The sequence below is a fragment of the Lissotriton helveticus genome, chromosome 2_2 (genome assembly GCF_964261635.1).
Source record: "Lissotriton helveticus chromosome 2_2, aLisHel1.1, whole genome shotgun sequence".
In the NCBI taxonomy this organism is placed as follows: domain Eukaryota; kingdom Metazoa; phylum Chordata; class Amphibia; order Caudata; family Salamandridae; genus Lissotriton; species Lissotriton helveticus.
In genome coordinates, this window is record NC_136060.1 from 41,282,306 (window position 1) to 41,303,998 (window position 21,693).

General features: G+C 43.8%; 1 protein-coding gene across 1 annotated transcript in view; it reads left to right on the top strand.

Annotated features, from left to right (window-relative positions):
- Positions 1-998: 998 nt before the first annotated feature.
- The window catches only part of CYP4V2 (cytochrome P450 family 4 subfamily V member 2), a 278,398-nt gene continuing 257,703 nt past the window's right edge, over positions 999-21,693 (top strand). The window contains exon 1 of the mRNA XM_078678088.1: positions 999-1,142. Coding sequence (XP_078534214.1) covers positions 1,067-1,142 — 76 coding nt within the window. The 5' untranslated portion in view covers positions 999-1,066. The remainder of the gene's footprint in view (positions 1,143-21,693) is intronic.

The following is a 21,693-nucleotide window of genomic DNA, read 5'->3' on the forward strand; positions in this document are numbered from 1 at the left end:
GGCCTCGAAACAGGTCTCTTTCTGGCTCTGTTTTGTGCCTGTTGCCACAGCAGTCCGTTTTTTCCGGACTGCAGTGACAGCAGGTACATCATGTGCATGTGCTCACACTGCTCTCTTCTCACTAGTGGGGAAGTTACGGCATGACATCATGCCAGGTGAGCGTTGTAGGGGAAGGGGAATCCTTTAAAGAGAGTCATTTTCTCTCTGTATTTCCCTTCTCTTTTTGAAACTCGGGAGCAGCAACATTGTCCTGGTGTCACCAGGGCTCTAAGTGGAAGGTTTTTTAATATTATATACAACAAGCCATAGTTGCTGCTTATTTATCTAATGCAACTAACATCCATTGACAAAGCCAATAGTCCTGACTTGTAGGTATGATGTTACTTGTTGTATCATTTATCTAGATGCAATGACAGTAACAGCAAAATACAAGTCGGACGGCACGCTATGCTCAGCACAGATTTTTTTAGTTTAAGTGTTTTCAAGCCACGCCTTTAATTACATTAGCCTTAGCCACCCCCCGTTGAGAGACCCTCCAGTTTTTTCATCCCACTTAAAGCCCTGCCCCAAAGACCCCATTCTCTTCTAGGTGTCAAAAGGAATGCAAACGCTAATGGAGCCAGTCATTTTATAGTTTAGGATTGGCCAACCAGGGACTGTCTCAAATAGCGTTTTCTGAAGTTCATGTGGCCATGGGTTATCTTACCAGTGCGACTCACTCTCCTGCTACTTATTCATGCAAGCTCCTCCCAGTGTCCACCCTCACGTTATTTATGCGGAAGAGACAGAGCTTCAAGTGCTGACGCTTTAATCTCTCTGTAAAAAGGGGCGGGAAGGCATATTTCGCGCAGCTCTAGTGATCCCTCATATATACCACTCCTGCTTCCTGCCTCGCACACCGTAGGCTCGGTGCCGTGAACATTTGAAGCTGACAGCGCCGCTCATAATGTTGCTGGACGGGGGCGCTCAGCCGCTATGGTGGACGGCTGGGGCCACGTTGTTGTGTGCTTTGTTTACTTTTTTCACACTGCCTTTGCTGCGTGACTACATCAGAAAATGGAACATTATGAAGCGGATTCCAGGTGTTAGCCCTACTTATCCTCTTCTGGGAAATTCGTTACATATGAAGCCCAACAGCGGAGGTAAAATGTGTGTTTCTGTCTACTGTGTCTCTTTCACAATGACCGAAAACGATTGCAAAAAATGTGGCTTCTGCGCTACATGTTATAATATATTGTTTGGCAAGAAATGTACCTCTTTCTCTTTTGCCGTCTACACTGGCGGGGATTCTTTAATCAATGTAAAGGTTTTAAGGGCATCTCACAAGCACGTTTTCTTAATGACACATGCCACTTACTATCAGAGGTGATGGGTGCAGTACTCACATCACACAAGGATGCCTGCTCAGACTAGTTTTTGAGACCAAGAAATTAATATAAGTACAGCCCTTGTTACTTGTTACGTCAAAGAGCATCAAAACATCTGCTTGCTTAATATCCCGGCATATTCAATTCATAAAACGTAAAACATCCAGGACTTTGAACGCCTAATGAAAACTATATCATTATTTGAAAGTAAATCCTCCTTCACTTTATTTTTACTTTCTTCAAACTAGTAAAACATACTAACGTTTTCCAAAACATCCTATTTTTAAAGTGTTATTTTGGCCTGATGAGACGGGAAAACTTTGTTAAGAATGGCTAAATAGTATTCGTATGGTCCAGATGCGATTGTAATTTTGTTGTGTAAAATGGAGAGTAATTAAGGAGTTGAAGAAAAGCCCCCTTGCTTGTGGGTGTCTTCTTGTACTATGGTAGTTATGCTCTCTGTTGGTGCTGTGTGATAATCCGCTCTCGTTCAGCAGTTGTGGAGTAGAGCTAGATTGCTCCTGCTGTTAAGGTGTGCATAGTCAAACTTAATATTAAAAGTTTTTTTCTGGACTAGTCCAAAGGCTAATAAAAAGTTACAGTAGTCTGTTTCTGATTGCCACGAGTTTGGATTTTTTCCCTCCCCTTACCTGCTGAGCGGGACTAGGGTCGTATGGTGCCACTATAGGAGTGTCACAGAGCAGTGCTAACCAGACCCGTTAGACGTGCTTACTTTGTAAAACAATAAGTGCCTGGGCTCAAGGTTTTACTCAAAACCCCGCTGCCAGCTCTACAAATAACAGAGGTGTCCAAAACCCAGACTGTTTAGTTTTAAATACATTTAAGCCTCTTTAACCCACCACCAGACACTTCCTGCCCCACTAATGCAAGTTATTTTCCAACCCTGCGTTCTCACTTTGTCACAGTTTTCCGTCTTTCTTTTCCTCCTTCTTTTCCTCTTCTTGTGTTTCACTGAGAGCAAGAAAGAGAAAAGTTTGATCAGGAAAAAAAAGTGCCGGTCACCAAAAATGAGTGCTAGGGGTCCCCACCTGCCACTGGCTCAAATTAAGTACTGCAGCTATGCTGGTGGCGAGCCTTGTTTCTCTGGTCCGCACCAATTGCAGCCTCCGCTGCTGTCGACGGAATTCACCAGGCAATCCTAGTCTTATGTCTGTCTTTTCGGACTGACAAACATGACCTTTGGATGTTAAAATGCCATTGCATATCTTCGAAATGCTGATTTAATTTGGAAGTATCCTGATCCTAAATGCTGGAAAAGCTGCAGCAGTGAGTTTGTTTGCGAGCTTTTGACAAGTTAGTCCCAGATAAAATACACTTGAGGCATAATCGGTGCCACTGGAATTATAGGGAAGGAAAAAGCAAAATTATGTGTCAGGGTTGACTAAATCATGAAGCAAGAAAAGGTAAATTATATGGCATAATACAGCACATTTTCTGATAACATTACTTCATTATTTTCATTGTCATTGTCATTTTTAGGGTTGAGCATGCAAGAGCATGCAGAGTTCATGTGTTTCACTTGTGAGACACTATTGAGTCCAAAAAGGGCTTTGGAGCCTGCCCATTGCTTACCATTTGTTGGCTTGTGTCACATTCTTCTTAACAGCTTAGTATTTGGTCGCTGCATGCCAAACCCAATTTTGTGTTCCCTTCTGTGGAGCCGGGATCAATCACTGATTGATTCAACTTAATCAGTGCCCATCCTTTGCTCATGATATGATTGAGGTACAATTTTGTCCTGTTTAGCTTCTAATGCCCTTCAAAGAAAAGGCAACATACTCAAGAGTATGAACCCCTGTATAAAAAAGGTAATGGGAACAGAACTGTACTTAACTCGGGTTCAGGGAAAGTAAACTTGCTTTTAGCTACATAACAGCATTATTGGCAAATCATGGAGCTGAATCAGCCTCAGCGTTTGATTTTCAATAGTAACTCTCTTCCATTTTGCCATCTTCTTTTCTCACTTTTCAGACTCATGGTTTATTTTTTGTTTTTGCACGTGGATGCAGCCATCAAAAGATTTTTTTATTTTTGTGTCCTCATTTTGCCATATTTCTTGCCGGGTTAGACTCTAAACCCTCTAGTTTTTACAAAGGGGAACCAGACCGTTGACCATGAGATGAATCGGAAGAGTGTTGGTCCGCAAGCATACTACTATTTCCACTTCCATCTCCTTAGAAAACTGAGACTACCCAAGGATAGGAGATAACATGGTCGACAGTATTGGACTGCCTGCTAAACACACTCCTGAGTAAAGGAGTGCAATCAACAGCACTGAACTGGATTCGATCCTTCCTGAGCAATCGTACCCAGGCAGTGCATATGAGTCAGTTCCACTCAAAACCCAACACCACCGGCTGTGGGGTCCCCCAGGGGGCCTCATTGAGCCCCACTCTTTTCAATGTCTATATTTCATCACTGGCCGACATTGGAAGGAAGTGGGGCATTGGCATATGCTCTTAAGCTGATGATACACAGCTGATGGTGGCAATGGATGAAGGGCCTGAGACAACAAAGAAAAAGCTTCATGATTGTCTCTCCGAGATGGCCCAATGGATGCACAACCACTGCCTAAAATTAAACGCCGGCAAATCGGAGATTCTCCTGTTCGGGGGACCCAAACTCAGATGGGACGCCACATGGTGGCCACCCACATTAGGACTGACCCCACTCCAAAACAACACGCGAGAAACTTGGCGATCATCATGGATGACGCCCTGTCCATGAAGGACCACGTCCGATCACTCTGGGGCAAGGGTTTTGCCATACTCAAACTTCTCTCAAAGATATTCCCCTGGATACCCCTGGATTGCAGACGCTCAGTCACCCAAGCCCTACTGGTTAGCCGCCTGAACTATGGCAACGCATTATTCGAGGGGATGAACGAACAACTCTTCTCCTGCCTTCAGGTCTTGCAAAACCAGGCGGCCAAACTGGTCTGCAATAAAGGCAAGCGAGACTCGGCATCGGAATGCCTAAAGAAACTTCATTGGCTACCGATGTGCCAGAGAGCTGCCTTTAAACTACTAAGTCACACGCACAGAGCTCTTCACAAAACTGGCCCCACAATTCTCCAAGGGAGGATCGACTTCTACGTCCCCAACAGGAATCTACGATCAAGTCAATCAGCTCTGGCCAAACCTAAGCGTATTTACAAAGTCAGAACAGGTGGCCGCGCCTTTTCCTACCTGGCAGCCAGAAGATGGAATGACCTACCTTCCGACCTTAGACACACCACAAACTATCTTCAGCTTCGACAAAAACTGAAAACCCACCTTTTCCCTAAAACATAACCCTTCCCTAAAACATAACCCCCCAGCAATGCCTCAGTAGTCTCTCTTGGTTCACAGCGCCGTGATATCCCTTGGGATGAGTGTCGCGCTTTATAAATACCAAAATAATAATAGTTTGTTTTGATTTGCACATATAGATAGAATTATGGTCTTCTCCTCCGAGAAATCATTTATGAGTAATTTAATGTATAGACCAGTTGAGTGTGTACTTAGCTCGTGTAGATAGAATCTTTGTTAGTTACAATCATATAGTGAGGTGTGTGTATATATGTATATATATATATATTCACTGAAAAAACCATAGGTTATAGACCATATATAGTTAGGAATTAGCATTTAAAAAACCTTATTTTACTCACACAAAACCATTGAAATTCCATATATAGTTAGTTGCACTAACTATATATTGCGCACCCGCAATCCACTGCTGATGATGTCACATATTACATCATTCATGACATGGTCAGTGACATCACTGATGACAACATCCAGTGACTATGTTTCTGTAAAGTTAAAATATGTCTTACATATTGAAGAATGAGTGGATGTATAAGTGTCTGGACGAAGGATTTAGTAGGTGCATGACTGAATGTATGAGTGAGTGATTAAATGTGTCTCACTGAGTGCATGGGTTAGTGACTAAACTGTCTTAATTTGTGCATCATTATGTCTGTTGTTCTGTAAACTGCTGCATGTGTTGATCAGTAGCTATATGAGTAACTATATGGGTTATTGATTGATTGCCCAAGTATTTGCATGGGAGACTGAGTGTGTGTGTGGCTGGATGGGAGGTGTGTGACTCTGTACAGATCAATGTGTACTTGTATCAATGATTGTATAAGAGAGTAAGTATGTGTTAGTATATGGTTGAAAACGTAAGGTGCTCTATGTTTAACTGTATAGAGTAGAAAATGGAAGTGTGATTGATTCTTTACAGGACTGACTAGGTGTGTGAGTAACTCCATGGATGAGTGGCAGAGTGTGAGTGTCTGTATAGGTGTATGAGTGCATATGATTGTGTTGTAAACATGAGTGATTGTATGTATGAATGATTGTATGGGTGAATGAGTGAATGTGTGTGTAGACGTAGGAATCAGTGAGTACGTATGTAGTAACTAGTATTGGTGTGTCAATGGTTTCAAAAATTATACTCTGTTTTTAACACTGGGTGAAACAGAGGTTATATTAAAATGTGAGGAGATGCATTGTATTGTCACATGAATGATATCATCAGTGATGTGGTCATTGATGTCAAATGAGATGTCATCAGTGATGTCATTTGAGATGTCATCAGTGATGTCATCAGTGATGTCACTGACCATGTCATGAATGATGTAATATGTGACATCATCAGCAGTGGATTGCGGGTGCGCAATATATAGTTAGTGCAACTAACTATATATGGAATTTCAATGGTTTTGTGTGAGTAAAATAAGGTTTTTTAAATGCTAATTCCTAACTATATATGGTCTATAACCTATGGTTTTTTCAGTGAATTTTCAAGGTTTTGTAAATGCTAATTCCTAACTATATATGGTCTATAACCTATGGTTTTTTCAGTGAATTTCAATGGTTTTTTAATAGCAAATATCATAAGCTGTCGAATGTCAAGTACGTGGTAAGAATTTTTTTTTTCGTGTTTATGCACACTGATCTGCTTTGATTGCTGCCCCCCACCCCTCATTTCTATTAGGAGTACTCTCTCTTTGCAGATAGTGAAGGGTAGTTAACGCAGCCCTTTCCCCCTTTGTAATCCGTCGTGCCTGCTTCTCTCTCCATTTGATTGATTGTTCTCTTTGGTTCATTCTCTATTTACAAACAAGCACAGAGTCGCAATACTCTGTTTAGTCTTTGCAGATAGCGAAAAATCGTGTAAAAAAACAAAAGGAATCGAGCAAAATCAGTAGGCCACTAATGGGATCTCTTTTTGACCTCGCTAAAATAGAAACATTAGGAACAACCTGTTGAAAATAGCAATGCGTATGTACATAAGCGGCGTTCATTTGTGTTCACAGTACCCCTTGTTGATTGTTTCAATCGAGCATTGAATTGTTCGATGTTAATTCTCTTAAGGATCTTCTCTACCTGCAAACGAGGAAGAATAGGAATATTCTCTCTCCCTTTGCAGATAGTGAAGGGTAGGTAACGCAAGCCTTTAACACGTCGTACCTATTTCATTCCTCATTGATTGATTGATTGTCCGAACATTGACTGTTTGGGAATTAGTTCTTTTTGGAGGTATTCCCTGTTTGCAAATAAACGTAGGAAAATCTTTGCAAGTAGTGAAAGGGTACGTAATGCGGACCTTTCTCCCCCGTTGTAATCTATCATGCCTATCCCCACTGATTGATGCACCTGTTTCACCCGGACCATTTACTAGACATACGTCATCTGGCCCGACCAGAGAGCACCCCTAGTGAAAAGGACATATGCAATAATAACGAAGTGATCACTGTATCCTGTTAACAGAAACTTTAGCATGAAACAACCTGGAAAGAAAAGAATAGGAAAACGAAAATCAGTAGGCCACTGATGAACATGAACTTTTATTAAACAACGAACAAAGAAACGATAACATAACGTAATGATAAAACCTATTAATGTCCTAGAAACAAGAAAACGTTAAAATATGCCAGTGGTGAGAGACCAGAAAAACAGTAAGAGAAACCAAATCACCCCTCGCTGTCCCACCGCCTGCCACGCCAAAAAAATCGATAGACTAGGGAAAATGCAAGTCAGTAGAACATCCGCCCCCACTCTGGAAACTTCCAAGGTGGGGCAGGGTTCCGGCTACGCCCAGCCGGGAGCAGCCCATATAAGGCAGGTCCTGCTGCCACGCCTCGGCCAGGAGATCCTAACGTAGGGTGTAGCCGGAGGAGAGGCCGAGACCAACGGGACCCGGCCAGGGGATTGCCTTTACAACGCTGAACAGTTGCAGGGGGGGGGGAATGTCTCCTCGACCCTCCCCTCTCTCTCCCAGTCCGGCCGCGGTGGCCCTTGAGAGTTGCAGGTAGTCCCGCCACATGCTCTTCCGGTCCGGCCACCAACGGTCGGGGGGCCGAGGCCGACGGAATCCGGCTGCAGCCGATAAACCAAGAAACCCGTTCATGGGGCCAGAGCCAGGGGCGTCCGGCCGACATCCACCGGAAGCCCGGCCCGAAGACGGACGGGACACTTCTTTCTTTTATAATGGCTGCGACAACACTGGGGGGGGATGTCTTGCACATGCCTCCGACCCCCCCCTCGTCCTCATCGCCTGGTCCGGCCATAACAAATCTCAAGCGAGACGCCGTGGGGTGCACTGGGAGGGAGAGACGGTGCGAACAGGCCTCTCCCGCCTCCCCAGTGTAGGCTTCCCAGCTGCACCCTCAGCGGTCCAGGCGCCCGGAAAAGAGTTCTTCCACTGTGGCCATGCTGCAACGTCTCGCCCGGCAGGGTGGAGCCCGTCCGTTCATTTGACCCCGCGATCGCCAGTAGCTACCGAACTCTCAAAATGGCGGTCGACCTGGCAAGAGCGGGCCCAGCATAAAGAAATGGCCCGGTCACTGGTTGACTCCACCACCGTAGTCCTCCACGACCTTGAAGATTCTAGAGGAGCCGCGGGAGTCTCCCACCCCCGATGGGGAATGACTGCCATGATCACCCGTGGAGTGACGAAACTGTATCCGCGGGACGTCGGCGCCAGCCTCACTTTGAATTACTAGAATCCTGCAGACCTCACTTCCGGTGAAAGCACAGTGTGACCCGGTAGGAAAAATTGTTGCACCCCCTCCCCTTTTTGACTGATAGTTCAAACCACCGATCCTTTCCTTTGCCCTTTTAACGGAACTTTGGACTGCCTCCCCCTCTTTTACATTTTCTAGAGAAAACAAAACATTAACCACTACATTAGCATAGCAGTTGACACCAGAACTGTTTTCAAATTGAAAACCAACAACATCTTCAACAGAATCCTTTTTGTTTCTGCTGTGACCCTGCTCCAGCACAGGCATTGTCCCCAGCAGTAATTCTGCAATGCCGGTAAGAATAGCTGTGGTGCCTACTGGACTCACTCACCCCCGCGGCGCCCCACGCCGTTATTTGCTGGGCGGCAACTTGCTAGACATCACCTTCGTGACATCCAGATTTCAGCGCGTTCTGCTGCCTTGGAACTATTCGCACAACAGACCGCTACTGACAAGAATATTTCATTATTGGTGCTGTCAATTTCAATAAATCTATTGGATAATTCAAAATAAATTGCCACGGTCTCTTCGTTGTTTAAATGTTTTTACTGTTTTTGTTTTGTTGTATATATTTATATGTTATTAAAGTTTTATATTCCTACTACTTTGTTGGAGTGCTATATATTTTTTATGTGACACATAATTGTAAAAACTTTGATGTACAAAGAGTCATTCCTGGAATCTTCCGCTTCAGGCTCGGTCCCCTCCCCAATCACAATACAGGATAGTTTTCAGATAGTAGGAACACGTGTGGTGTGACGGATCTCATCGGGTGTGGGCCTTGATCTACTATAACTCCTTTGAAGAGGGGTGATTCTTTACAGCTGGGGCCATAAACTACATCTGCAGGGCTAGCTGATAGCCTGGACAATCGGACACAGAGGAAGAGGAGTGTCACAGGGTGCGGTAGTGAATAGGGCGAAAGGGAGGTGTCGGGCGGGCACAGTGTGATTCTCAGGGAAGAGCAGCGCAGATGGGGGGAGGTTTATTGCCCATGCATAAGACAGAGAGCGGGGGTGACCAGTGCCTGGGGAAGATGCTTGCGAGGGTGAGGAGCCATGCTACGAATCGACAGCGTGCAGAGAGTGGGTCTGGTCAAGACATCTAAAATGGCTGCCGTGCACGACAAAAGTGTGGCATTTCAAAAAAGGCAAGATGGCGCAGACAATGTTTTTCAACACTTCCTCATTTCCTTCGAATCGAACGTTAACAGACGTTGGGGCATATTACCAAAGTTAAGCGATATTTATCGCTAACGATGCTTACCAACCAATTTTTTACCACTAAGCATCGTCAGAAATTATCGAAGATAAACCTTACTATTATCAAGGTTTATCGCAAATGCGATAATAAACGGCCGCAATGCATGAATATCGCTAAAAACTCAGCGATATTCATGCATTACCGAGCTAATACTCTTAGCCATGTTATCCACCTCCCATTGGATAACATGGCTAAGAACTGCTCAGGGCAGGTGTTACTTTTTGGAGATATTCGCGCTTAGCGCGAATATCTCCAAAAGTTGGTAATAGGAGATAGATATCTTGCATGTTGTAATGCAAGTTATTGTGGTATATGGAACTCATACCATAATCTCTCAGGAAAGCAGAAACTGATCCTTTTGGGACCGCCTAAAAAGGCCTAGGGGGTGAGGAGTACTCTACTTTGCCCCCTTTTCACGTTCCGAACTATTTTATTTTACTCTCTTCTGTAATTACACAAAATACCAGCGATAAGATGCATCGGAGACACACAGTGAGAGAAAGGAGGCCGGAGATGAAGAAGACATGTCAAATACACATTGGAGATAATATAGTGGCAGAAGGGAAGTAAATATGAGTAAACTTACCATGTAACATAAAAATGTTGCACTCTATACTATAAGTCTCATTTTATACTACAATCACTTCGCTACAACCTCATAAATTAAAAATAAAAATAAATAATGTCTCAAACAATTTTTGATTTCTAAATATAAATTTATTCTTCAAAATTTTCTAAATTTGAAACAACTAGTAACATGTCCTCATCAGTAATTTCCTCTTCAATCATCTCATCTGGAATCTCCTCATTAAAAGTCTGCAATGATGATTCTTGTAACTCTATGGTCTCCAAACACTCGATAAATTCGCCATCAAGAGATTGATCAAAAAAATCATTCAAGTCATCTCCTCCTTCTGACAATATTTCATTATTGGTGCTGTCCATTTCAATCAATGTAGTGGAATCATTCAAGTCATCTCCTCGTGACAATATTTCATTATTGGTGCTCTCAATTTCAATCAATGTAGTGGAATCATTCAAGTCATCTCCTCCTTGTGACAATATTTCATTATTGGTCCTGTCCATTTCAATCAATCTAATGGAATCATACAAGCCATCTCCTCCTTGTGACAATATTTCATTATTGGTGCTCTCAATTTCAATCAATGTAGTGGAATCATTCAAGTCATCTCCTTGTGACAATATTTCATTCTTGGTGCTGTCCATTTCAATCAATCTAATGGAATCATACAAGTCATGTCCTCCTTGTGACAATATTTCATTATTGGTGCTCTCAATTTCAATCAATGTAGTGGACAATTCAAAAGAAATTGCCACGGTCTCTTCATTGTGAGCCATTTTATTTTGAAATTGCTTGCTGTAAATTGCAGAAAAAAATAATCACTTTCATTTATCGTTTTTAGTAATACATAATATAAAACTAACTTCATCAAGTATTTAGTATAACAGAAGGACTGCAAATAAATAACAGAAAACATTTTTCAAATTATCTTCAAGTGTACAACATAGTTCCCCTTACAAATTAACAACTCACCTTTTTAAAAGTAGCAGAAGTGTTAGTACTGTGTAAATCAAACACCAGAAATTCACCACCAAAAATTCCTCACAAATGTACCTCAGACAGTAGTATCACAAAATGGCTGTGGTTTCCTCTCATTTGACATATATACATAACCAATTAACTTTCATCACACACAAATACAAAACCAAAGTAACATTTTAATTGGTTCTAAATTTCAACACTTTCAAATGTGTTTTCCCCATGCAATTTTCCATAGGACATTTACATACGTCTACAGCCTGAATGGCTGAACGGAATTACACCAAACTTGGCAAAATGGTACATCAAACCTAAGAGGTCAGGAAGGATCTACTATGCCCCCTTATGGTCATTTCCCCCTTCGCTTTGGCCTCCTCTTGTCTCTCAATCCTACCGAGAGACAAGATGGCGGCCGCTACGGACTGTTTGGAATGTTGACAGACGCCGGAGAACCAATCAGCTTCGCAAAGCTCCGTAACGCGAAAAGTACGCGAAGCGGAGCGCTGTTACAGATATATATCTTTTTTTGAACGTTAATTTCTCAAAATCCACTGGAGCACATATATTGAGACCTAGCAAAGGCACATCGGGCTACCAGTCCCTAATATTTTGCCAAGTTTCGTGCAAATCCATTCAGGTGTTCGATTATTATTATTATTATTTTTTTTTGCCCCGCGGGGCCCTTTTAAAACCTCCACATCAAACCTAGGGGGTCAGCGAGGATCTACTATTCCCCCTTATGGTCATTTGCCCCTTCGCTTTGGCCTCCTCTTGTCTCTCGATCCTACCGAGAGACAAGATGGCGGCCGCTACGGACTGTTTGGAATGTTGACAGACGCCGGAGAACCAATCAGCTTCGCTTCACAAAGCTCCGTTGCGCGAAAAGTATGCGTCCTAGGACGCTGCCCGGTCCGCTGTTACAGATATATATCTTTTTTTAAACGTTAATTTCTCAAAATCCACTGGAGCACATATATTGAGACCTACAAAAGGCACATCGGGCTACCAGTCCCTACAATTTTGCCAAGTTTCGTGCAAATCCATTCAGCCGTTCGGGCTAAAAGTGAGGCCAACCGCCCTATGGAAAACTCAATGTTAAAAACACGTTTTGGGACCCCCCTTTTTTCTCGGCCCCCCCTTGACGAACCCCCCCCAAATTTTCAAGGGCTGCTCAGAAACAAAATGTGCCATTTTCCTGAAAATTTCAGCCAATTCCGTCCACAAACGCCAAAGTTATTAGACATAGAATTTTCAAAAAACCCATAGAGAAAAAATCCTAACTATATATACCTACTGGCGACCGCCAGTAGGTAATATATATATATATATATATATATATATATATATTCACTGAAAAAACCATAGGTTATAGACCATATATAGTTAGGAATTAGCATTTACAAAACCTTGAAAATTCACTGAAAAAACCATAGGTTATAGACCATATATAGTTAGGAATTAGCATTTACAAAACCTTATTTTACTCACACAAAACCATTGAAATTCCATATATAGTTAGTTGCACTAACTATATATCGCGCACCCGCAATCCACTGCTGATGATGTCACATATTACATCATTCATGACATGGTCAGTGACATCACTGATGACATCACTGATGACATCTCAAATGACATCACTGATGAGATCACTGATGACATCATCCAGTGACTGTGTGTTTTTGTAAAGTTTAAATATGTTTTACATATAGAAGAATGAGTAGATGTATAAGTGTCTGGACGAAGGATTTAGTAGGTGCATGACTGAATGTATGAGTGAGTGATTAAATGTGTCTCACTGAGTGCATGGGTTAGTGACTAAACTGTCTTAATTTGTGCATCATTATGTCTGTTGTTCTGTAAACTGCTGCATGTGTTGATCAGTAGCTATATGATTAACTATATGGGTTATTGATTGATTGTCCAAGTATTTGTATGGGAGACTGAGTGTGTGTGTGGCTGGCTGGGAGGTGTGTGACTCTGTGCAGATCAATGTGTACTTGTATCAATGATTGTATAAGAAAGTAAGTATGTGTTAGTATATGTTTGAAAATGTAAGGTGCTCTATGTTTAACTGTATAGACAAGAAAATGGAAGTGTGATTGATTCTTTACAGGACTGACTAGGTGTGTGAGTAACTCCATGGATGAGTGGCAGACTGTGAGTGTCTGTATAGGTGTATGAGTGCATATGATAGTGTTGTAAAGATGAGTGATTGTATGTATGAATGATTGTATGGGTGAATGAGTGAAGGTGTGTGTAGACGTAGCAATCAGTGAGTGCGTATGTAGTAACTAGTATTGGTGTGTCAATGGTTTCAAAAATTATACTCTTTTTAACACTGGGTGAAACAGAGGTTATATTAAAATGTGAGGAGATGCATTGTATTGTCACATGAATGATATCATCAGTGATGTGGTCATTGATGTCAAATGAGATGTCATCAGTGATGTCATCAGTGATGTCATTTGAGATGTCATCAGTGATGTCATCAGTGATGTCACTGACCATGTCATGAATGATGTAATATGTGACATCATCAGCAGTGGATTGCGGGTGCGCGATATATAGTTAGTGCAACTAACTATATATGGAATTTCAATGGTTTTGTGTGAGTAAAATAAGGTTTTGTAAATGCTAATTCCTAACTATATATGGTCTATAACCTATGGTTTTTTCAGTGAATTTTCAAGGTTTTGTAAATGCTAATTCCTAACTATATATGGTCTATAACCTATGGTTTTTTCAGTGAATTTCATTGGTTTTTTAAAAGCTAATATCTATACCTGTAAAATGTATTCTTCTTTAAATCCAAAAATATATTTTATATGTTTATTAATAACTTTTTTTTTTTATATTTTTTTTTCTTCGTTCCCGCTTCGCGAATCGGGAAGCTTCCCGTTAGCTGACCTTGATGCCGCGAAATAGACCGCGAGCATATAAACGTTTCTTTACCGCAACTGCCGCGTTAGAAAACAACATCATCACGCCTCCCGTCCGCATGACGTTTCGCGTTGTCGTGTGATACGTCATATGACGTGCTACGTTAGCGAACTGGTACGCTTACCGAGTCGCAAAGCACAGGTTTCTGGAAGCAAACCGGGAGGCCCTGCAAAGCGCGTAACGTAAACACAGCAGGTCATGTGACTTGGTAATAACACTTTTCATTGGTTCATTTCACTTTTGGTTTCCTAATGATGTAAGAAGCTTCCCGTTAGCTCAATTTGATGCCGCGACCCGGTCCGCGAACCGGTAAACGTTCCGTTAGCGCAACTGCCACGTTAGAAATCATTATCGTGACGCGTCGCGGAAGCGTGACGTATCACGTTGTCGTGTAATGCGTCTTATGACGCGCCGCGTTAGCGCACCCGGAAGTGCTCCTGGTCGCGGACCGAGGCGCGAAACGCAGCTCCCCGGAAGCGATCCGCGGCGCGTCGCGTAAGCGCGACGTATCGCGTTACCGCGTAATGCGTCTTATGACGTACCGCGTTAGCGCACCCGGAAGTGCTCCGGGGCGCGGACCAAGGCGCGAAGCGCAGCGACCCGGAAGCTATCCGGGGCGCGTTCCGCAGCGCGTAACATAAGCGTGAGAGGTCATGTGACTTGTTAATAACACTTTTCATTGGTTCATTTCACTTTTGGTTTCATAATGTTGTTAGGCTTGGTCATGTGACCTAAAAATAACACTTTTCATTGGTTTAGAACTATTTTTTTTTCTCAAATGATGAAAACCCCTCCTTCTTTTTACCTCATTCTTACTTTCTATTTCCAGAGAGCAAGACCTATTTTTCACAATGGCTTCTGTAATAGCTGCAGCTGGTGCTTCTCAGCAACCACCACCACCACCACCACCAAAAGGACCACCACCAACACTGGACTTTGGTAGAGAGGAAGATAATGAGGACGAAGAGGAGGAGGAGGAGGAAGAGCAAGTAAGGCAGTTCCTGCCAGAAACACCAAGGCAGAGCCATATTAAAGACCACTACATATGGCAATTCTTTAAAATTCCACCTGGACAAAAGAAGGTCAATGCACCCCAGGTGTCTTGTTTGATTTGCAAAAATATACTTTCTCGTGGCAACCCCAACAAGAAATACAGCTTTGGCAATCATACAATGATTCGCCACATGGAGCGATGGCATCCCAATAATCTTTCCCAAGCATAAGTAAGGGATCTTGCTGCCAACCCCCCAGATGTCATCCCCAGCACCAACAGGGGTCAAAGCTCATTCGCCGGACCAGAAGGCCGAGAAATAATCCCCAATATTCAAGCTCCTTTTGCACACTACAAAATAGTTTGTATATATTGTGGAGGAACTATTGCTTATGGAGAGAAGAGTATTACTTTGATTAACCGAGCTGGAGAAAATCATAAATGCTACAAGATGAGAAAACAATGAATCCTTTTTATTTTTTTTTGCTCCTGTTGAGACATGTTCTAACCCTGCTTTTTTGTTATTTCCCCCTTACAAAACACAAAAAAAACACAAAATAGTTTTCAAAAATCCCAAAAAAAATCAAAAAATTGTTCAGAAAATTCATTAAAAAAAAGAAAAAAAAGAAAAAGAATAAAAAAACAGTTCTTTTCAGAACTACCTTCCATTTATAACAAAATTGCCAAAATGTTTATACCCTGTCTTTCTTTTCTCCTCATAGTACGCTCCTCCGACCGCTTCCCGGTACGCGTACCGGGCGCTACCCACGCAAAAAAAACAAATTTTTTTTTTTGTTTTTTTGCCCCGCGGGGCCCTTTTAAAGCCTCCACATTGACGCCGCCTCACGTGCCAACGTATTTTCTCCGCATTTTACACCCTATGCCGCATAACAGGTCATGTGACTTGTTTATAAAACTTTTCATTGGTTCATTTTACTTTTGGTTTCCTAATGATGGAAGGCATGATCATGTGACCTAAAAACAACACTTTTCATAGGATGAAAACTTTTTTTTTTTCCCAAACGATGAAAGCCCCACCTTGTTTCTGGATGTTTCAGACTGAAGCTGGCGTCAGCATGAAAGCACCACCATCTCGTAGCTCAGTCGTGGTCATTCCGCGAGCAATCATGGCAGCCGCTCCCCACCAGAAGCCTGCAGGAGTCGGAGCCCCCAAAACTTTTGATGAATTCTCAAGGCGGAGGGGACGCTTTCGAGAATGGGGTCCAAGACCTAGCAGACAAGCGTCCGATTTCCAAGGTGTCCCAGGGCCATTTCAGTGGACCAGGCCCAAAAAGGAAACAGCCTGCCGCCATTTTGAGAGTCCTGTGACAGCCGCCTATCGCTGCACCGCAAGAGTGGGCGCAACTCAGCTGAATTGCGGCTTTTGACACAGTGGACCAAAAACGGACGGAATGGCAACTGAAACGGTAAAGGGGCGCCCCACTACAACAGATGACACTCCACCTGGAGAGGCCCGTTCACGCCGCCTCCCCCGGGGCGCTCCACGCCGTTATTCGGAGCAGGATTGTAGGATACCAAAACCAGTGCGGCAACTTACTGGACATCACCTTGGTGCCATCGTTCTGCTGCCTTGGAACTATTCGCGCAACAGTTTGCTACTGATGACCCACCCCCCGCGACGCCCCATGCCGTTATTTGCTGGGTGGCAACTTACTAGACATCACTTTCGTGTCATCTAGATTTCGGCGCGTTCTGCTGCCTTGGAACTATTCGCACAACAGTTTGCTACTGATGACCCACCCCCCGCGACGCCCCACGCCGGAAATCTGGACGTTGTGCTGCGTTGGGACTATTCGCACAGCCGACCGCTACTTCGTTGTTTTTCCCTAAAAATGTTTATATGTTATTACTATTTTTGTTTTCTTGTATATATTTATAAATTATTAAAGTTTTATAATCTTACTACTTTGTCGGAGTGCTATATATTTTTAATGTGACACATAATTGTAAAAACTTTGATGTACAAACAGTCATCCCTGGAATCTTCCGCTTCAGGCTCGGTCCCCTCCCCAATCACAATACAGGATGGTTTTCAGATAATAGCAACGCTTCTGCTGTGACGGATCTCATCGAGTGTGGGCCTTGATCTACTATAACTCCTTTGAAGAGGGGTGATTCTTTACAGCTGTGGCCATAAACTACATCTGCAGGGCTAGCTGATACCCTAGGACCAGCCTGGACAATCGGACACAGAGGAAAAGGAGTGTCAGAGGGTGCGGTAGTGAATAGGGCGAAAGGGAGGTGTCGGGCGGGCACAGGGTGTGATTCTCAGGGAACAGCAGCGCAGATGGGGGAGGTTTATTACCCATGCATAAGACAGAGAGCGGGGGTGACCACTGCCTGGGGGAGATGCTTGCGAGGGTGGGGAGCCATGCTAAGGATCGACAGCGTGCACAGAGTGGGTCTGGTCAAGGCATCTAAAATGGCTGCCGTGCACGACAAAAGTGTGGCATTTGAAAAAAGACAAGATGGCGCAGACAATGTTTTTCAACACTTCCTGATTTCCTTCGAATCGAACGTTAACAGACGTTGGGGCATATTACCAAAGTTAAGCGATATTTATCCCTAACGATGCTTAGCAACGATTTTTTTACCGTCAGAAATTATCGCAGATAAACCTTGCTATTATCAAGGTTTATCGGAAATACGATAAAAAACGACCGCAATGCATTAATATCGCTGAAAACTCAGCGATATTCATGCATTACCGAGCTAATGCTCTTAGCCATGTTATCCACCTCCCATTGGATAACATGGCTAAGAACTGCTCAGGGCAGGTGGTAGCTTTTGGAGATATTCGCCCTTATCTCGAATATTTCCAAAAGTTGATAATAGGAGATAGCGATGTTAGCGACTGTTTCCAGTCGCTAACATCTTGGCATGCCCACTTTGCATGTCATTAGTGATAAATATCACTCACATACAAAGTGGGGCCCAAGATGGTCGCTATCTTCTACTAGCCGTCGCTAACTGGTGTTAGCAACAGCTAGGTAATACACATATAATTTTATCTCCGCGAAGCGGAGCGCTGTTACAGATATATATCTTGTTTCTGAACGTTAATTTCTCAAAATGCACTGAAGCACATATATTGAGACCTAGCAAAGGCACATCGGGTTACCAGTCCCTACAATTTTGCCAAGTTTCGTGCAAATCCATTCAGCTGTTCGATCCTACCGAGAGACAAGATGGCGGCCGCTACGGACTGTTTGGAATGTTTACAGACACCGGAGAGCCAATCAGCTTCGCTTCGCAAAGCTCCGTAACGCGAAAAGTACGCGAAGCGGTGCGCTGTTACAGATATATACCTTTTTTTGAATGTTAATTTCTCAAAATCCACTGGAGCACATATATTGAGATCTAGCAAAGGCACATCGGGCTACCAGTCCCTACAATTTTGCCAAGTTTCGTGCAAATCCATTCAGCTGTTCGATTATTATTATTTTTATTTTTTTTTCCCCCGCGTGGCCCTTTTAAAACCTCCACATCAAACCTAGGGGGTGAGCAACAATGTACTATGACCCCTTATGGTCATTTGCCCCTTCGCTTTGGCCTCCTCTTGTCTCTCGATCCTACCGAGAGACAAGATGGCGGCCGCTACGGACTGTTTGGAATGTTGACAGACGCCGGAGAACCAATCAGCTTCGCTTCACAAAGCTCCGTTGCGCGAAAAGTACGCGTAGCGGAGCGCTGCCCGGTCCGCTGTTACAGATATATATCTTTTTTTAAACGTTAATTTCTCAAAATCCACTGTAGCACATATATTGAGACCTACAAAAGGCACATCGGGCTACCAGTCCCTACAATTTTGCCAAGTTTCGTGCAAATCCATTCAGCCGTTCGGGCTAAAAGTGAGGCCAACCGCCCTATGGAAAACTCAATGTTAAAAACACGTTTTGGGACCCCCCTTTTTTCTCGGCCCCCCCTTGACGAACCCCCCCCAAATTTTCAAGGGCTACTCAGAAACAAAATGTGCCATTTTCCTGAAAATTTCAGCCAATTCCGTCCACAAACGCCAAAGTTATTAGACATAGAATTTTCAAAAATCCCATAGAGAAAAAATCCTAACTATATATACCTACTGGCGACCGCCAGTAGGTAATATATATATATATATATATATATATATATATTACCTACTGGCGGTCGCCAGTAGGTATATATAGTTAGGATTTTTTCTCTATGGGATTTTTGAAAATTCTATGTCCCACAAACGCCAAAGTTATTAGACATAGAATTTTCAAAAATCCCATAGAGAAAAAATCCTAACTATATATACCTACTGGCGACCGCCAGTAGGTAATATATATATATATATATATATATATATATTACCTACTGGCGGTCGCCAGTAGGTATATATAGTTAGGATTTTTTCTCTATGGGATTTTTGAAAATTCTATGTCTAATAACTTTGGCGTTCGTGGACGGAATTGGTGAAATTTTCAGGAAAATGGAACATTTTGTTTCTGAGCAGCCCCTGAAAATTTGGGGGGGGGGTTCGTCAAGGGGGGGCCGAGAAAAAAGGGGGGTCCCAAAACGCGTTTTTCCCATGTTAATTTCCATAGGGCGGTTGGCCTCACTTTTAGCCCGAACGGCTGAATGGATTTGCACGAAACTTGGCAAAATTGTAGGGACTGGTAGCCCGATGTGCCTTTGCTAGGTCTCAATATATGTGCTCCAGTGGATTTTGAGAAATTAACGTTCAAAAAAAGATATATATCTGTAACAGCGCTCCGGGCAGCGATCCGGTTCGCGTACTTTTCGCGTTACGGAGCTTTGCGAAGCGAAGCTGATTGGCTCTCCGGTGTCTGTAAACATTCCAAACAGTCCGTAGCGGCCGCCATCTTGTCTCTCGGTAGGATCGAGAGACAAGAGGAGGCCAAAGCGAAGGGGCAAATGACCATAAGGGGGCATAGTAGATCCTCCCTGACCCCCTAGGTTTGATGTGGAGGCTTTAAAAGGGCCCCGCGGGGCAAAAAAACCCCAAAAAAACGTTTTTTTTCGTGGGGTGCGCCCGGTACGCGTAACGGAAAGCGGACTGGGGAGCGTACTACAAGGAAACAAGAATGATTGACTTTTAACTTATTGTATGTTTATAGACTTTTTTTTTTTTTTTTCTGCTGAGTGACGTCTCGGCCTATCTCCACGGGATGTAGTCCCTACTATCTCGGCGTTTAAGCCCAGGGGGACCGGTAGTGTGGGAGAGATAACGTCTGTTAACGTTCGATTCGAAGGAAATCAGGAAGTGTTGATAAACATTGTCTGCGCCATCTTGCCTTTTTTCAAATGCCACACTTTTGTCGTGCACGGCAGCCATTTTAGATGCCTTGACCAGACCCACTCTCTGCACGCTGTCGATCCTTAGCATGGCTCCCCACCCTCGCAAGCATCTCCCCCAGGCACTGGTCACCCCCGCTCTCTGTCTTATGCATGGGCAATAAACCTCCCCCCATCTGCGCTGCTCTTCCCTGAGAATCACACCCTGTGCCCGCTCGACACCTCCCTTTCGCCCTATTCACTACCGCACCCTCTGACACTCCTCTTCCTATGTGTCCGATTGTCCAGGCCGGTCCCAGGCTATCACCTAGCCCTGCAGATGTAGTTTATGGCCCCAGCTGTAAAGAATCACCCCTCTTCAAAGGAGTTACAGTAGATCAAGGCCCCCACCCGATGAGATCCGTAACACCACACGCGTTCCTACTATCTGAAAACCATCCTGTATTGTGATTGGGGAGGGGACCGAGCCTGAAGCGGAAGATTCCAGAGATGCCTCTTTGTACATCAAAGTTTTTACAATTATGTGTCACATTAAAAATATATAGCACTCCAACAAAGTAGTAGGATTATAAAACTTTAATAACTTATAAATATATACAACGCAACAAAAACAGTAAATACATTTAAAAAAAATTTTGAAAAAAGAAGCAACAATGGTCAGTAGCTGTGTTTTGTGCGAATAGTCCCAAGGCAGCACAACGTGCTGAGTTCTGGACGGCACCCAGGTGATGTTACCTGGGTGCCGCACTGGTTTTTGGTATCCTACAATGCAGCTACGAAAAACGGCGCGGGCGTCCCGGGGGGTGCGGGGGAGGCCTCGTCAGTAGCGGTCTGTTGTGCGAATAGTCCCAAGGCAGCAGAACGCGCTGAGATGTGGATGGCACCCAGGTGATGTCCAGTAAGTTGCCGCACTGGTTTTGGTATCCTACAATGCTGCTCCGAATAACGGCGTGGGGCGCCCCGGGGGGGGGGGGTGAGGCGGCGTGAACCGGCCTCCCCAGGTGGAGGCTCGTCTGCTGTAGTGGGGCGCCCCTTTACTGTTTCAGTTGCCATTCTGCCCGCTTTTGGTACACTGTGCCAAAATCCGCCATTCAGCTGAGTTGCGCCCACTCTTGCGGTGCAGCGATAGGCGGCTGCCACAGGACTCTCAAAATGGCGGCAGGCTCTTTCCTTTTTGGGCCTGGTCCACTGAAATGGCCCTGGGACACCTTGGAACTCGGACGCTTGT